The sequence below is a fragment of the Monopterus albus genome, unplaced genomic scaffold (genome assembly GCF_001952655.1).
Source record: "Monopterus albus unplaced genomic scaffold, M_albus_1.0 scaffold422.1, whole genome shotgun sequence".
Taxonomy (NCBI): Eukaryota; Metazoa; Chordata; class Actinopteri; order Synbranchiformes; family Synbranchidae; genus Monopterus; species Monopterus albus.
In genome coordinates this window covers 7,963-26,071 of record NW_018128302.1, presented here as the reverse complement: position 1 = coordinate 26,071, position 18,109 = coordinate 7,963, and the positions used below count along the sequence as shown (strand labels likewise).

General features: G+C 40.8%; 1 protein-coding gene across 1 annotated transcript in view; it reads left to right on the top strand.

The window, feature by feature from the left end:
• Positions 1–17,811, top strand: part of ifngr2 (interferon gamma receptor 2) — a 20,222-nt gene extending 2,411 nt beyond the window's left edge. Inside the window, exons 2-7 of the mRNA NM_001360788.1 lie at positions 964–1,084; positions 4,221–4,390; positions 4,996–5,141; positions 13,983–14,124; positions 16,368–16,513; positions 17,206–17,811. Coding sequence (NP_001347717.1) covers positions 964–1,084; positions 4,221–4,390; positions 4,996–5,141; positions 13,983–14,124; positions 16,368–16,513; positions 17,206–17,316 — 836 coding nt within the window. The 3' untranslated portion in view covers positions 17,317–17,811. The remainder of the gene's footprint in view (positions 1–963; positions 1,085–4,220; positions 4,391–4,995; positions 5,142–13,982; positions 14,125–16,367; positions 16,514–17,205) is intronic.
• The last annotated feature ends 298 nt before the right edge of the window (positions 17,812–18,109 follow it).

The following is an 18,109-nucleotide window of genomic DNA, read 5'->3' as shown; positions in this document are numbered from 1 at the left end:
GAATGATCATTAATTTTATACGCACGGGAGAAGATGAGCCAGGCCGACTTTGTCCTGACATGTGTGCTGCGATTAACCTAGTGGCATCATATCGAACCATCCACTTATCTAGCATAGCACGACAAACCGTGGAGCATATATTTAATATATAAAAATTTAGAACATGCACCACAAACTGCAGGCAACTGGAATGTTCTCTGTTAAAACGTGTTATGTATTAGATATGTTTGTTTATTTTATGTAATGTCCATTTGGAATAGCATTGTGTAAATACTTTTGTTTGGGAAACAGGTTTGGAAACTCAGATGTCTGAGTTTTCCATGTGTCCTTAAACGCACCATGCATTTGTGGATTGTGGACTTTTGAGAGTGCGGAAAAACACTCTCAAAAATCCATGTGTGCGCGGAAGGTGATTCGTGTGTGTTAGATGAACCACGCATGCGTAGGTAACAATGTGTACGTACTTTCTAAAGAACTGCACACAAAAAAATCGATTTTAAGCATTTGTAAAATGTGATTTATGTGCAGTTTGTACAGCACGCATTTGTGATCCTCATGACACACACACACACAAATGGCTTTATACGTGCAGATTGCGCAGCACGCATTTGTGATCCTCATGACACACACACACACAAATCGCTTGTTACAGACAAAACGTTAAACACGCATTTGTAACATTTTTGATAGTATTTTATCTCCATATTTCACCTCTCATCCAAGAGGCTTCATGAAGCGCTGTCCACTTGCGTCAAGACCGCCAACAGGAGCTGTGCACGTTCACCTGTGATGGCCACAGGTAACTTTTTCCTGGCCACAGGCCATCGGGCCATGGTTAATGTTGAACATTGTTCCTGCCACCATACAATAGTGCTGATGGAAAAAAAAAGCAGAATTTTGCTAGAACTTGTGCATAAAGTGTCAAACAGACTTTTCATTTGCTGGTCTGTCTGTTCCCATCAGTTCCAGTTCTATCTGAATGGCTGCTGGCACCACCACAGAACATCCTTGTTGAGAAGGGGCTGCTGACATGGACTAATGCCACCCAGGAGGGAGGTGTCACCTACAGCGTTCAGTACCGCAGGTGTGATCTGATGGTTATGTATTGTTATATGAATCCACATGCTAACATGATGAACCTGACCTTAAAATTAAGCATGAAATAATTTTTCTTGTGATTAAATAGCTGTAAACATGTTTTTGTTGACACAGCTTACAGACGGAGTTTTGACTAGTAAACACTGCATTTCAATTAATTGTAAGAAATGTGTTTTAGAACTGCAGCTATAAGTTAAAGTTGCATTAATTAACTTCTCCCTCCAATTGTCAACCATTAAGGGAGAAATGAGTCAAAACAAACTGAAGCAGTAACCCCTGCTCTTCTCCCTCTGCTCCTCTTTACCCCTCCTGTCCTGTCTCTGAAAGTACGTTATACGTGGTCATGACAGCTGGACATAGTTGTGGCAGTCAGGTAGCGTGGCAGCAATAACTGGCTCCAGAACTAATGTATATAGTGTTGTGCCCCGTACTTTTTACCATACTGACTCTGAGAGACGAGGCAGTCCAAGTAACTACAAAACAGTGCTGATTTATTCAAAGGATCACAGGTAAAATTAACATTACACGCTCAGGTATCTTGCACCTCCAACATGCTCGCAGGCAGATGTAAGATGAAAGACCCTGTGTGTGTCTGTTGGTTAAGTGGTGTGTAGCTAAAAACATTCTCACGACCTCTAGTAACATGTCGTGGCTTAAACATAAGAACCTATTATGGCTAAGGCTACAGTTATACACATCATAATAATAATATTAAACACCCTGTCTGCTGACAGTCATCAACTCTTCTCTCTAGTTATCCTTGACCAGATGTACCCTGTAGAAACTCATAAGCATGACTAAGCATTTAACAGTCTAACTAGACATCCTCTCTCCACTAAACATTTCTAATACATAAAGTATCTATCCAATATCTATCTGACTAAAAATACCTAACAATAGAATATATAGCCTGTGGTTTTCAGTGGCATTGCAGCAACTGTGTCAAATAAAGAGGTTTACATTTCAATGATTTGCATACATAGACAAATACCTTTAGTCTTAGTTTTTCACAACTCCTTGTATTGAATCCATACACGTTTTCTGTCTTAGGTAAGTTGGGATCACTACTTTATTTTAGGAATTTGAAATGTCACAGTAATAGTAGAGAAAAATATTAATTTCTTTCATCACATTCCCCCTGGGTCAGAGGTTTATATACATTCAGTTAGTATTTGGTAGTGTTGCCTTTCAGTTGTTTAAAGAGCCCTTGGCACTTTTCCTTTTTTATTTTTGACTTATCTACAATGTTACAACAATGAATTATCATCTCAGATGTGATCTAAAGCTCAATTAATGAGGTGTATGTATGCTCTAATATTTCTATGCAGAAGCAGCGTGGTTTATACATTTTCTACCAAAATAAAGTATTATGATAGTTTAAGGATTTCCTTGAATGGGCATAAATCCAGGCTGTTGTATGTTCATGTGAGCTTGCCTGACATCCACTGGTGCCCCCACCATATTGGCAAAATGTTACATTGCCCTATTTGTTATGTGTATTTCCAATAAACCTTATTAAAAAAAAAAAGACATTACTGTAAGAGCGGAATTTTTCATCTGCGCCCAATTTTGTGGATATATTTTCCCTCCTGCTGCATCAGAGGATGTGGAGAAAAATACAGGGCCTGAGGTTACTGCATGTCCAGGAATGTTACTGTACATTTTTTTAAAAATTCTTGCTTTTTTGTTGTTCAGTGACATTAAACTTCTAATCGCAAATATTTATTTGTCAAGTCAAAAATGTAATTTTTTAAAAATGTGCATGAATGTCTGCTTATAACCAAACAGCGTTTTATATTTATATACGAGTTTGTATAAATGACCCCAAATTAATTAATTAATGTATTAATTCCCATGGAAGGTTTCCAACTTGTAATATTTCCAAAATTCCCAAACTTTTTCTCATGGAAAGTTTCCAGAAATTGACCAGAGATTTTCTGCCCCTTTGCAACCCTATACAGTACTAATGTTCTGGCCACTGTCTCATTGTGTTAGTGCATACTTGACACACAACCATTTCATGTTACACTTTGACGGTTGAACAAACTCCCCACTTTTCTAGCTGTATTGATGGAACAACTTCTCACTAAAATGCTACATGGACTGAGTGTTATGTTTGATATAAACTGGAATAAAAGTGAACAAAAATTAGCAAAATTACTTCATTTGCTAAGCCAAGAAAATGTGCTGATTGCTGGTAATTGGACAACAAAACGCTAACATTGCAGTCAGTTGGAATGGCTCCAAATTACAACCAGAATAATTAAGTTGAAATGTTAATACTAGCGTGCTACCAGCTATGGTATTTGGACATCTAGCAGGAAGAAAACCACATCTATGTCAAATTTTAGTCCTTTGGGTGCTTTTAGTGCTCTCCATCTCTGATGTGCCAAACCATTGTTAACCCTGGTTTTGCCTCGTTCTTTGTCGCAGTCTTCCTGTGCTACAGAACACGGCCTCTTAGGGTCAAACAGGTCCACTCCCATCCTGGGTTGTACCTGCACAGGGAGCCTTCATGGCCATACTGGTTTGAAAAGTGCATCTTATAATAACCTCGGGTCAGCAGGGGTGTGGAAGAAGTGTGGTGCAGATTTTAACAGTACTTACTAGAGAGGTAGAAATAAACCCAGGGCCTGAAGAAAGCAGTAGTGTGGGGTTTAATACAGCAGGAAGAAAACACTTCTAGATGATTTTTTTTTTACTCGATTTATCTGAATTTGTGCAAAATTTTAGTTAATGCAGCTTTAATTAAATAGTCAATAGAAAAACTGCTTTGCTAACTTAATTGTTTCTGGCTTTTTTAAGCAAAATGTGATGCTTCAACTGCTTGGTCCTTTTATCTGTCATCTGTAAGAGTAAAGTGAAGCTTTTGGATTGTTGCACAAACATGACAAGACATATAAAGACATCTGTGCTGTGGAAAGTTACAATGGGCATTTTTCACAATTTTCTGACATATTATATGCAAACCTAATTGCGAGATTAATTTGCAGATTTATGAATAATGAAGCTAATTGTTAATTATAACCCTAATGCATTTCATACTTTACTTAAAGGTAATGATATTATCAGAGATTCTGGATTCATGTTAATCTCTTGTTCTGTCCATTTCTTCTTTTCAGCCTTGACACCAAAGTGTGGAAAAATGTAGCAGCCTGTGTCCAGACATCTTTCAAGTTCTGTAACATTACTTATATCAAAGCTGAGAATGAGAATGGCTGTGTTACGCTGCGTGTGCGTGCGGAGAGACGTGGGTTGACCTCAAAACCAGTCGAAGCCTGCAGCCAACATGGTAAAAAAAACTAATGTGTGTCAGTCTGGTAATGGTGTGCTTCCACTGGCAGCAGTTTAGTTCAGGCATGAGTCTGCACTGTTGTGGTTTGTGTCGGAAGTTCTAAATGTGTGGCTGATGCTGTGGTATTCTTTTAAAGCATACAGTACCAAGTATACAGTAATACTAAGCAGAAGCACATTACTAGTTATGAAATTCAAAGAATCAATTTATTTATAAGCTCATTTAAAAACAAGCTTTGTGATTGAGGAACTGTTTATACAACAGAGGTGGTATTGAAGAAACACGACCATGAACAACATATATCTACTTGTGTTCATACAGGCATCACTTTGAGAGTTCTTGTAACCAGAATATAGAATTACTTATTATTCTTGTTGTTATTAAAAAAAATTAGGACACTAGAAAAATTTATTTTGTCCCCACTCTATGAATAAGAACAGAGGCACACAATATATATAGACAAGAGAGGAGGGAATGCTCCTCGTCCACCCCAGCAATCACATGCTGGTTATACCCATCTACCACTAGGTGTTTGTTGGTACAATGGTTTGAAATGTATGCATATTTTGTCAGTGCTCAGTATATTGTTTCTATTCTTACAGGCGATTCCTGTTCCCCTGAAGTCAGTCTGACTCCATGGCCTGGCTCCCTCACTGTTCACTTGAGTAGAAACCACAGTATGGCTCTGGAACATGGAGGCCACGTAAAACACAGAGTTTACTATGGCAAGGAAGGAGAGTCACTACTGGTGAGAAGCAGATTACTCATGCTGAATAAATAATGTGTGGAAATGTTTTAGATGTGAAAACTATTTTGTGAAATCATTTTCATGATTTCCTTTCATACTGAAGCCAAAGGCTAAATATTTCCTGTTCCTACCGTAAGTGTACTCATTTCCTGTTTAGCGTGTCTGCACCCTGTTGTGCTTGCTACCAGATTGTTTATGAGTTAAGCCCACTGTCTAGGTTTATCTGAACATCAGCTCATTTTTTGAGTCACAACATCTGTCTGTACTACTTAAGCACCTGTGTTACAAAATGTTTTGCTAGCTTCCAGATTTAGCTTGCTACTTTAGGTCAGCTAGCCTAGAAGCTAGCTAAGCTAGTAGCTTAGTTGAGAGCAATGCCTTCCCCCATTCTCTCTCTCTTGCCTGGAATGTTGCATGTTCAGTTATTCCTCTGTCTCTTTTAGTGATAATATACTTGTAATAAATGCCAGGAGCTAGCAGCATTGCAGGTGAGGCTACGCACCATGGAGAACAGCCCAGCTAGCCAGGCCCATGAAGCTGGTGTGGAGCCTCCTAGATGTAGCTTAGCCCAAGCTAGCCACCCCCCAGAGTTTCCCGAGCAGAGCCAGGTGGCTGGGTGACGGTTTGCAAGAGTCATAGCTCCAAACAAATGCCCACGGTGCATCACCTGCCTGTTCACGTTTGACATCGATTTTTTTCCCCACTCAGCGACACACCCACTGAGAAGATACTCTGGTAATTGGTGACTCCATAGTCAGAAACGTGAAGCTAGAGACACTGGCGGCCATAGTCAGATGTATTCCTGGGGCCAGAGCGGGTGACATCGGATCCTGTTTGAAGCTGCTGACTAAGGATAAGCGTAAATACAGTAAGGTTGTTATTCACGTCAGTACTAATGACTCCTGACTTGTGGCTCGCAGCTCCACTCCCTAAAGCAGGCATCACAAAAACTGGAAAGGAGGTGGCGCTCCACTAAAAAAGATGCACACTGCTACAGTTTTAGAAACAAAGAAGAACAATTTCCTTCTGCAAGTCTAAAACATGGTGGATGCAACACCAGCGCGTGCACCTGGAGCTCCCATGTTTGCTAAATATCGTCTTAAACCGGAGATTTATACAATAGATGGCAAAGTTATAGTTGAGGATGAGTTTCTACACTTCCTCTCTGTAAAAATAAGAACTTTAAATCAGGATGAGATAGTTTTGTTGGCAGTTAACACCTTTGATACGGAGTGGATATGAGGCCTCCAAGAAAACGCTCTTCGAAGTCTGCGTCACTACTCAGCGTAATATTTCTTATAAAGCAGTGCATAAAGACGCTAACAACGTTGAGGCATACCTCAAGGTATTGAATGAATGTGGGGAAGATATCACTAGATTTGTGTCTCATTACTTAGATGAGCTGCCACCAGTGACTTTCACCAACATGGATGTATGCGGTCTGCTTCGCAAAATGGAGCATCTTCACGCCGAAATTATTGCTATGAAGCAAGCTGCTCACCTGCAAGCCGAAGCTAGCGAGGGTCTGCGGGCTGTTGCGGTGGATATGAACAAGCGGGTGTGTGCGCTGGAACTGTGCGCAGGCCAGGGTGGTGTGTTGTTGGACTTGGTGGAGGTTGACAGCGCTGATTCCGTGGCAGGTGAGAGGAGGGACGTGTGTGGCCTCAAAGGCACTGAGGGTCAGGTGCTTCCTGATGTGGATGGGGCTGCCCTGGTGGAAGGCTCCGGTGGAGCAACTACGATGGCTGTGGTTTGGGTTGTGAGGGCTGCTGTATTAGCTACGATGGCTGCTATAGCAGCAGGCATCTTTATATAGCCTACATGCTTTTCCTTGCTTTTTATTGTCTGTATGGCAAATCTGCTGTGGGCACATGATCAGCTGGAAACATTAAGATGATTAAAACTAAGCTGGTTAGTGTTTTTGCATCTAAATTTTCACATGATTTGGAAGCTGAAGCGTTACGTGCTTACTTAAGAGATAAACTTGGGCATGATGTTACATGTCTTAAAATTGTTACAGGTATGCCTCTTTTAAAGTTTCTGCTGAATGTAACGAAGTAGATGACATATAATCCGGAACTATGGCCGGAGGGTACCTTTCTGAGGTGTTATTATGAGCCGCGCAAAACTCCGGGTAAGGCTCGCGCTGCTCTTTCTACTCGAGCCGGGATTTCTCTCGGTGCTGATGCAAGCTCAAGCCAATAAATAATATGGTACTTAATGTAATATCATATAACTGTTGTGGCCTGCGCTTAGGCCAGAGCGCGGAGGATAAAGCTCGCCGCACTGTTGTCAATGAGCTGTTGGAACAATGTGACATTTTGTGTCTACAAGAGAGATTCCTTGCTAAGCAGAACTTAAGTGGTCTCGTCTCCATTGCTGATGGCTTCCTCGGTGCCGGGGAATTAACTACAGACCTTGGGCTTGGTATCAAGCGAGGAAGAATTCCTGGAGGTGTGGCTATCCTGTGGTCTAAGAGGTTGGATTCAATGATTAATGTGGTCAGGCTTGATGTGGACTGGTGCATTGCAATACGCCTGATTCAGGACAATAAGGAATTGGTGATTTTAAATGTGTGTGCCCCGTATGAATGTAGCCAAAATGAGGAGTATTTGAATAAGTTGGCTTTTATCAGCTCTTTTATACAGAGTGAGGGTCTTACGAGTGTATATATTGTGGGCGATATGAATGCAGATATTTCAGACAAGAATTGTGTTATCACGAAGCATATGGCGCATTTTTGTGCTGACAACAATCTGATTCTGTCTAGTAATGAGCTTTTGCCAAGGCAGAGCTATACATACAGTGGGTACGAAAAGTATTCAGACCCCCTTAAATTTTTCACTCTTTGTTATATTGCAGCCATATGCTAAAATCATTTAAGTTTTTTTCCCCTCATTAATGTACACACAGCACCCCATATTGGCAGAAAAACACAGAATTTTTGACATTTTCGCAGATTTATTAAAAAAGAAAAACTGAAATATCACATGGTCATAAGTATTCAGACCCTTTGCTGTGACACTCATATATTTAACTTAGGTGCTGTCCATTTCTTCTGATCATCCCAGAGATGGTTCTACACCTTCATTTGAGTCCAGCTGTGTTTGATTATACTGATTGGACGTGATTAGGAAAAGCCACACACCTGTCTATATAAGACCCTACAGCTCACAGTGCATGTCAGAGCAAATGAGAATCATGAAGTCAAAGGAACTGCCTGAAGAGCTCAGAGACAGAATTGTGGCAAAGCACAGATCTGGCCAAGGTTACAAAAAAAATGTCTGCTGCACTTAAGGTTCCTAAGAGCACAGGGGCCTCCATAATCCTTAAATGGAAGACGTTTGGGACGACCAGAACCTTTCCTAGAGCTGGCCGTCTGGCCAAACTGAGCTATCGGGGGAGAAGAGCCTTGGTGAGAGAGGTACAGAAGAACCCAAAGATGACTGTGGCTGAGCTCCAGAGATGCAGTCGGGAGATGGGAGAAAGTTGTAGAAAGTCAAAGAAAGTCAACCATCACTGCAGCCCTCCACCAGTCGGGGCTTTAGGGCAGAGTGGCCCAACGGAAGCCTCTCCTCAGTGCAAGACACATGAAAGCCCGCATGCAGTTTGCTAAAAAACACCTGAAGGACTCCAAGATGGTGAGAAATAAGATTCTCTGGTCTGATGAGACCAAGATAGAAATTTTTGGCCTTAATTCTAAGTGGTATGTGTGGAGAAAACCAGGCACTGCTCATCACCTGTCCAATACAGTCCCAACAGTGAAGCATGGTGGTGGCAGCATCATGCTATGGGGGTGTTTTTCAGCTGCAGGGACAGGACGACTGGTTGCAATCGAGGGAAGGATGAATGCGGCCAAGTACAGGGATATCCTGGACGAAAACCTTCTCCAGAGTGCTCAGGACCTCAGACTGGGCCGAAGGTTCACCTTCAAACAAGACAATGACCCTAAGCACACAGCTAAAATAACGAAGGAGTGGCTTCACAACAACTCTGTGACTGTTCTTGAATGGCCCAGCCAGAGCCCTGACTTAAACCCAATTGAGCATCTCTGGAGAGACCTGAAAATGGCTGTCCACCAACGTTTACCATCCAACCTGACAGAACTGGAGAGGATCTGCAAGGAGGAATGGCAGAGGATCCCCAAATGCAGGTGTGAAAAACTTGTTGCATCATTCCCAAAAAGACTCATGGCTGTATTAGCTCAAAAGGGTGCTTCTACTAAATACTGAGCAAAGGGTCTGAATACTTATGACCATGTGATATTTCAGTTTTTCTTTTTTAATAAATCTGCAAAAATGTCAAAAATTCTGTGTTTTTCTGTCAATATGGGGTGCTGTGTGTACATTAATGAGGAAAAAAATGAACTTAAATGATTGTAGCATATGGCTGCAATATAACAAAGAGTGAAAAATTAAGGGGGTCTGAATACTTTCCGTACCCACTGTACAGTGCCTTGCGAAAGTATTCGGCCCCCTTGAACTTTGCGACCTTTTGCCACATTTCAGGCTTCAAACATAAAGATATAAAACTGTAATTTTTTGTGAAGAATCAACAACAAGTGGGACACAATCATGAAGTGGAACGAAATTTATTGGATATTTCAAACTTTTTTAACAAATAAAAAACTGAAAAATTGGGCATGCAAAATTATTCAGCCCCCTTAAGTTAATACTTTGTAGCGCCACCTTTTGCTGCGATTACAGCTGTAAGTCGCTTGGGGTATGTCTCTATCAGTTTTGCACATCAAGAGACTGAAATTTTTGCCCATTCCTCCGTGCAAAACAGCTCGAGCTCAGTGAGATTGGATGGAGAGCGTTTGTGAACAGCAGTTTTCAGTTCGTTCCACAGATTCTCGATTGGATTCAGGTCTGGACTTTGACTTGACCATTCTAACACCTGGATATGTTTATTTGTGAACCATTCCATTGTAGATTTTGCTTTATGTTTTGGATCATTGTCTTGTTGGAAGACAAATCTCCGTCCCAGTCTCAGGTCTGTTGCAGACTCCATCAGGTTTCCTTCCAGAATGGTCCTGTATTTGGCTCCATCCATCTTCCCATCAATTTTAACCATCTCCCCTGTCCCTGCTGAAGAAAAGCAGGCCCAAACCACGATGCTGCCACCACCATGTTTGACAATGGGGATGGTGTGTTCAGGGTGATGAGCTGTGTTGCTTTTACGCCAAACATAACATTTTGCATTGTTGCCAAAAAGTTCGATTTTGGTTTCATCTGACCAGAGCACCTTCTTCCACATGTTTGGTGTGTCTCCCAGGTGGCTTGTGGCAAACTTTAAACGACACTTTTTATGGATATCTTTAAGAAATGGCTTTCTTCTTGCCACTCTTCCATAAAGGCCAGATTTGTGCAGTATACGACTGATTGTTGTCCTATGGACAGAGTCTCCCACCTCAGCTGTAGATCTCTGCAGTTCATCCAGAGTGATCATGGGCCTCTTGGCTGCATCTCTGATCAGTCTTCTCCTTGTATGAGCTGAAAGTTTAGAGGGACGGCCAGGTCTTGGTAGATTTGCAGTGGTCTGATACTCCTTCCATTTCAATATTATCGCTTGCACAGTGCTCCTTGGGATGTTTAAAGCTTGGGAAATCTTTTTGTATCCAAATCCGGCTTTAAACTTCTCCACAACAGTATCTCGGACCTGCCTGGTGTGTTCCTTGTTCTTCATGATGCTCTCTGCGCTTTAAACAGACCTCTGAGACTATCACAGTGCAGGTGCATTTATACGGAGACTTGATTACACACAGGTGGATTCTATTTATCATCATTAGTCATTTAGGTCAACATTGGATCATTCAGAGATCCTCACTGAACTTCTGGAGAGAGTTTGCTGCACTGAAAGTAAAGGGGCTGAATAATTTTGCACGCCCAATTATTCAGTTTTTTATTTGTTAAAAAAGTTTGAAATATCCAATAAATTTCGTTCCACTTCATGATTGTGTCCCACTTGTTGTTGATTCTTCACAAAAAATTACAGTTTTATATCTTTATGTTTGAAGCCTGAAATGTGGCAAAAGGTCGCAAAGTTCAAGGGGGCCGAATACTTTCGCAAGGCACTGTAAAAATTACTGCAGGTAGTGCAATGTAGGCCTAACTTCACAAAGGTTTATTCAGCTACTGTACAATGCTGACAAAATACTAAAGTACAGCTAAAGCTTATATATCCTAAATATATAGTGAGATGCTTGTCATATTGGTATGCCCACCAAACTATGCGTGTCAGATGGGGTAATTGTATATCTGCACCCTTCCAGACCTGTAATGGGGTAAGGCAGGATAGTCTGTTGTCCCTGAATTTGTTTAATTTTTATATGAATGGTCTCTCTGAGGAGCTAAATATGTGTAGAACGGGATGTATGGTTGGTGGTACAATAGTGAATCACATAATGTATACAGATGATCTGGTGATCTTTAGTCCCAGCTCGGCAGGTCTCCAGCAGCTCTTGAATGTGTGTTCTCTGTTTGGGGAGCTTCACGATGTCAAGTACAATTCTGATAAAGTGTTATTATATGCCGCTCAAAAGAGGACAGGTCCCTTGCATTCCCTTTTTTAAGTTATCTGGTAACATTTTAACTGTGTGTAATGAAGTTAAGTGTTATGATTTAGTCCCCCTCACCAGGAGGGTGAGGAAGAACTGAGGCAGGACTCAAGATTGCTGACCCAGGTGCTAGTAACAAAGGTGGTTTTAATGGTGAGAAACACAAAAAAGGGAACAGAGTCGAGGAACACGTACAACCAGGGCTGGCAAATGAAAACAAAATGACGTACAATACATACCACAAACAAAGGTCTGTCAATGGGGTATGCACGTTACAGTAGGTAATGCTCTGGCGAAGGCGGAGCATCTGCCAGAGGTATAAATAAGGTAGGAGGGTGATTACAGTGATGCGCCCCAGCTGTGCGCGAAAACCCACAAGTCACTGATTACAAAATGCGACACAGCTGAGGTGCTGATCCTGCAAAAGGAGTGAGCAGGGGAGAGAAAAGCAGAAGAGAGGCAGGTCGCGCCAAGCGGACCTGACATTAAGTACTTGGGTCATGTTATAAATGATTGCTTGTCTGATGATGGGGATATGTACCGGCAGTGCTGGTACATGTTGTATGCACAAGCAAATGTGTTGGTTCAGAAATTTGGCTTGTGTTCGGAAGGAGTAAAATTGACTTTGTTTAGAGCGTATTGTACCTCCCTATACACTGCACATCTATGGTCTAATTACAAAAAAGGCAGTCTTAGGAAACTGACAGTGGCATATAATGACGCCTTGAGGCTATTATTGAAATGGCCTGGATGGATGAGTGCCAGTGAATTGTTTGTGGCATCTCCGATCAGTACATTATCTGCTGTTTTAAGAAATTTGATGTACAAATTTATTTGTCGTTTGAATAGTTCTGTAGTTCTTATAGTGATATGCGATATACTTCAGTACTTTGGAAACACTGGTATACCTGCCTTTCAAAAAGGTAGTTGTTTATTGGTGGTTGTTGTTTTTTTATTATTTATTGCTGACTGTTTTATGGTTTTTATTGTTTTTGTTTTTTTTAGTATTTATGCATCTGGACCTTGAGTCTGTAATAAAGTATCTATCTAAGTCAGAAGAGTTTTTCTTATCCTGGAAAGATAGTTTAATAATGTATAAAAAGCCCTTCGTAGTGCCAGAACTACATATTATTCATCACTGATAGAAGAAAATAAGAACAACCCCAGGTTTCTTTTCAGCACTGTAGCCAGGCTGACAAAGAGCCACAGTGCCGTTGAGCTTAACATTCCCTTAGATCTCAGCAGCAATGACTTCATGAGCTTCTTTACAAATCACAACTATGAGAGAAAAAAAGTAAGCTTATCCATTCCACAACTCTCACAGATGTCAAGTACATCAGCTTTAGAAATATCTGTAAGACCTCATTTATATTTAGACTGCTTTCCACCGTGATGGTGTAAAAAGTAATAGTAACGGTGTTTTAATAACTGGTTGAAACACCTTTGGCAGCAATAACCTTCCTTCTCATTTCATTGATTGGACTCCAGGTTTGCTAACACCTGACCCCAGTTGATGTTTAATGACATCAGAAGCTTCATGCTGCCGTTACTGTTTCCACCATTGCTTTCCACCAATGTTAGACTAATGTTATTCTCTGGTGTGGCACAATAACAATATGAATTAGTAGCCATTTGTCCCAGGGTGACTGTTAAAGCCATATGTGCCTGTGCCCTGCTTGTGTCATATAGACCTACAGCTGATCACTGGCAGGGACACAGGTAAAACAGTCTGTGTAAATCAAATCACTTCAGTTAAATGTAAAAAGTCTATTTCTGCTGCTTATTGTTGCACCTGATGTTTCTCTCCACGGCCCCTCCTGGAGGCTACACTTGAGTTTGTCAGTCTGGATTATCTGAGGTTCGTTCTGTCAGTTTGTATTCAACATAACTATGTTACTGTGAACAATCTATGTCATGTGACTGGACAAATCACACACACTTGCAGGTGTCAATTCTGCATCGGAGCACGCATTGTTTGAGTTGACATTGTAAATCAGTCACACCTCCCAGCTTAGTGTGGGCGCAAGGCCAAAAGTGAGGGGAAAAGATGCTTTTTCAAATTTATCTGGCTTAGATAATACATTACTTGTATACAATGTTCTCTGGCCTATTTGGAACAAGAATTTCCCTTTAGAATTTCAGGATGTCTTGAGTCTTTATCGTTTGATCAGTACTTTGTTTAGCCAATGCTGAATGCAGAATGTCATAATGGTAAATGGCACTAGTTAAGAGAATAGCAGTTATTGACTGGTTGTAATATGTGTTAATGTTATCTTCGGCAGAATCATATAGATGGGGCCTCCTCAGTGTCTATCCATGGGCTGGAGGAGGGACAGCATTACTGTATAAAGGTCCAGTACATCAACTACAATATCCCAGTTGGAGCAGAAAGCTGTACCCAGTGTGAGGTCATCCCTGAGTCAAGTAAGACTGTGCTAACAGGTGCTGTTGCTGTTGGGGAAAGTCTGTCATAGTCGGACAAATGTTTTTGTAAAATTTGAAAAACAATGTTTGTGTTGCTTTTTTGTTTGTTTTTTAAAATTTATTTATTTTTAGATTTCCCAATATTCCAAGGTCTACCACAAGTTTTTATTTTTATTCCTTGTCTTCTTGAGAGCTAGATGTCAGAGTTGTGGTGTGGACAGAAAAGCTGTTTAATGGTTAAAAGACTTTAAGATTTGAGTCTTATAGACTCTAGTTACTTTATAAGTTTTAGTTACTTCTCATACCTTTAGTTCCCTTTCATAACTTTATTTTCCTTGTTTATACATATTACAGCTGTATTGATGATTGTCCAGAACTACTGAGCTTTGGTTATTTTTAATGCATTTGTTTTCCTTGCTTATATATCTTACAATTGTATTGATGAGAATCAAGTGATAGAAACCAGACAGCCTATTTACATTTTAACCCTAACCTGCACACACACACACCTGGTCTAGATCACATGTCAGCAAGCAAGCGCAGGCGGGGGTTGACCTACTCACACCAAATGATTAATAGGATCACGAGCTATTGAAGGTTGCACCGCTGTCCAGGGTGGAGCAGCCCAAGAAGATAAAATGTATTGTAAGAACTTAATTCGGGGCTCAGAGAATGGATCTCCTGCGGGAGCTCTGTCTCTCTGATCCCAGCACTGTCAGGCCTACATGTGCTGAGTGTGCTGTAAAAGTGTAGAAAAGCGCTATACAAGTATAAGACCATTTACCAAAAGCATCCACACATTCTTAAAAACATCTCTCATCCATTTGTATATTTAGTTCCAGATATGATCAATTGCCCAAAACAGAGATAAATGCACTCCTGCATATTTACACTTTGTGAAGTGAGGATTGTTTGGATTTTCTTAGTGGAGTATTCCTATACGATGGTACAGTCCTTTTTTAAAAATCCATACACCACTGAAAGTGTGTAATCTCATTGTTGGTTCAATCTGTTTAAAGAGATGTATTGACATTTTTTCATTAAGTTGAATCAACTGGAAGCATTAAAGAGCCTGTGGCGCTTTTCCTTGTTTTGTTTTTTTACTTATCTACAATGTTACAACGATAAATTATCATCTTAGACGTGACCTAAAGTTCAAAAAATGAGGTGCAAGTATGTTCTAGTATTTGAATGCATCCACTGGTGCAGTACCAAAGTAGTGAAATTAATTCCAACAGGTTTAGCGACGACACGGGTCATTAAAGCAGAATTTTTCGACTGCACCTGGTTTTGTGGATACATTTTCCCTCCTGCTGCTGCACCATGACCAGAGGATGTGGAGAAAATACAGGGCCTGAGGTTACTGCATGTCCAGGAATGTTACTGTACAGGGACTCACTGTTTTACCTGACAGGGTCTAACGTACAAGCAGCCGCCAGTGAAGCCCCCACGGTAGTTAATGATAAGCTGATCAATGCTGGATTCCCCCAGAGCACAGTACCTGTTTGTTCTGACTGCTTGAGGCCAGTGTGTTTACAGCAGTTGATGTGTTGCTGGTTAACCAGCGGATTAACAACCCATGATGTTATTGTCGGTGCTACGTTACCTGTTGGAATTAATTTCACTACTTTGGGACTGTATGTGGTAGTGTGGGGGAAGACGCATTGACCACCAGTTGGATTTACTGACCTTGGAGCTACTTGAAAGGGAGCGATGTTTCCACTACTCGGTGGGACTTAATGGTAAATAAAAAAAAAAAACACACGTGGCTGGAGAAGTTACTATGTGTGCATTATGCCAGTTAAAATATGGGTTTTCTCAATTACATGCTCTGTTTAGTGTTACACATCTCTTTTCATCGGTACATATACCGTTGTTTATCTATCTATGGGGGAGAAATTCATATTAACACCATGGCATTTTCTTGTGCTGTCCACTTGCGTCACAACACTGGCAACAGGAGTTGTGCACGTTCACGAAGTATCGTCCTGTTTTTAGGAAGAGGCTCTCTGGTTTCATCATTCTGAAATAATTACAGACTATTTGGCATTATGGTGGGTGTCAAGATAATCTAGAGGTACCCAAGATGAAACATTACATGGCTGGAAATGATCAACATGAGCAGCCATGGGGACTTTAAAGTTTTAGAACTCATAAATTCTCTGAAGTCAGAACATGATAAGAGTTGTAATGGATAGTTTCTTACTCTCTCTCTTTGTGTGTGTCCTTTTTATATCTTCCAGGAAACAACCAAAAACAAACACAATTAACTGTAGCTGTGGTGGTTCCCATCTTCCTGTTGATTCTGATACTTGTGATTGCATATGTCCTCATCTACCAAAGTGGGAGAATCAAACACTGCCTGCGACCTCCATATGAAATCTCAGATGTGAGCACCATACATGCATAAGGTCACACTGTATATACACTGTGTATCAGACAGAAAGTTACATAGGAGAGTAATTTCTCTGTTTGCAGCTTAAGGATGAAGGCAGCCAATGTTGGGATACACCAGCGGGCACCAGGTCAACCGCAGCTCGAACCTGGAGCATTCTTGCTGTGATGCGGCAGTGCTAACCACTGCAATTACAAGAATCTATATTGAATTGTTAAAACAAGAATCACATAATTGGAAAATCGATACTTTTATCCAGCCAAATTGTAAAGACATGATATAAGACAAATAACCACACATTCTGATCACCATGATGACTATAACAGTAATATGATGCTATGGGGTGGGATAACAGATCCAATAATCAGTGGATGTTTTTCAGACTTCTGCAGAGTAAAATTCTTCATGTTCTTCCAGCCCTGGCATTTCTTCATGTTGTTTGTGAGATTGCAAAGCTGCTCACGTATTTGCTACAATATAAGCATAAAATGACCACAAGCAGCAGATGTCAGTGTACACAACACATTCCCATTTCCTGTGTAGACGAAGGAAGTTAAAAGAAAATGGTGGAGTTGGAGCCTTGTTGATGAAATGAACAAGATCAATACAAACAGAGAAAAGCAACCACCAACCTGTCAACAACTTAAAAGTACAGATCACTTAAATAATGTTCTATTCTCTTCTAGATTCTCCTTCAACCGTTTCCTGAGCATCACATTCTCAGCTCTACCAGCACCCCCAGTGAGAGCTACGATGTCATTTCATCCATTACCCCAGAAGAGTTCAAAGGAGAATGAAAGCAGCTGCACTTTGTCCTTATTTTCCTGTAGTGGGGATCAGACCCGAGGTTGGACCTGTCTGAGTGACTTCCTGCAGCCTGCTGTCCCCACATTTCTATCTGCTTCTCCTGACGCCAGACTTTGTTCTGGCATGGATTCAGACTCAGGATAAGCGTGACTTCATTTACAGCTGAATCTTAGTTGTTGGGAGGAAAAAGCTCACCAGACCACTTGTTAACACCTTCCCAAAATGTGGTATTGTCCCCACACTCTATAAGTATTAAGTATATAAAAATGCTAAAAGGTTCAGAGAGGTTTGCACAGGGATGTGTGTGTGCCAAATTGAGAAAAAGAACTACATATGGACTGCAGCTGGTAGCATTTTGCATCTTTATGAGAATGCACCTGTGAATGTTGTTTCCAGGAGAAGAATTTGTAAGATGACTAGTTGTGTGTCACTATCCTACTAAATTGAACAGAGTGCACTTTGAATTGCCCACCTACACAGAGCTAGAGTTGACATAAATCAGCTCATCAGAAATAAAGTTGTATGCAAACAGCCATCACACACGATCAGTATACAGTGGTGTGAAAAAGTGTTTGCCCCCTTACTGATTTCTTATCTTTTTGCATGTTTGTCACACTGTAATGTTTCAGATCGTCAAACAAATTTATATATTAGTCAAAGATAACACAAGTAAACACATCATGCAGGTTTTAAATGAAGGTTTTTATTATTAAGGGAAAACAAAATCCAAAACTATAGAGCCCTGTGTGAACAAGTGTTTGCCCCCTAAACCTAATAACTGGT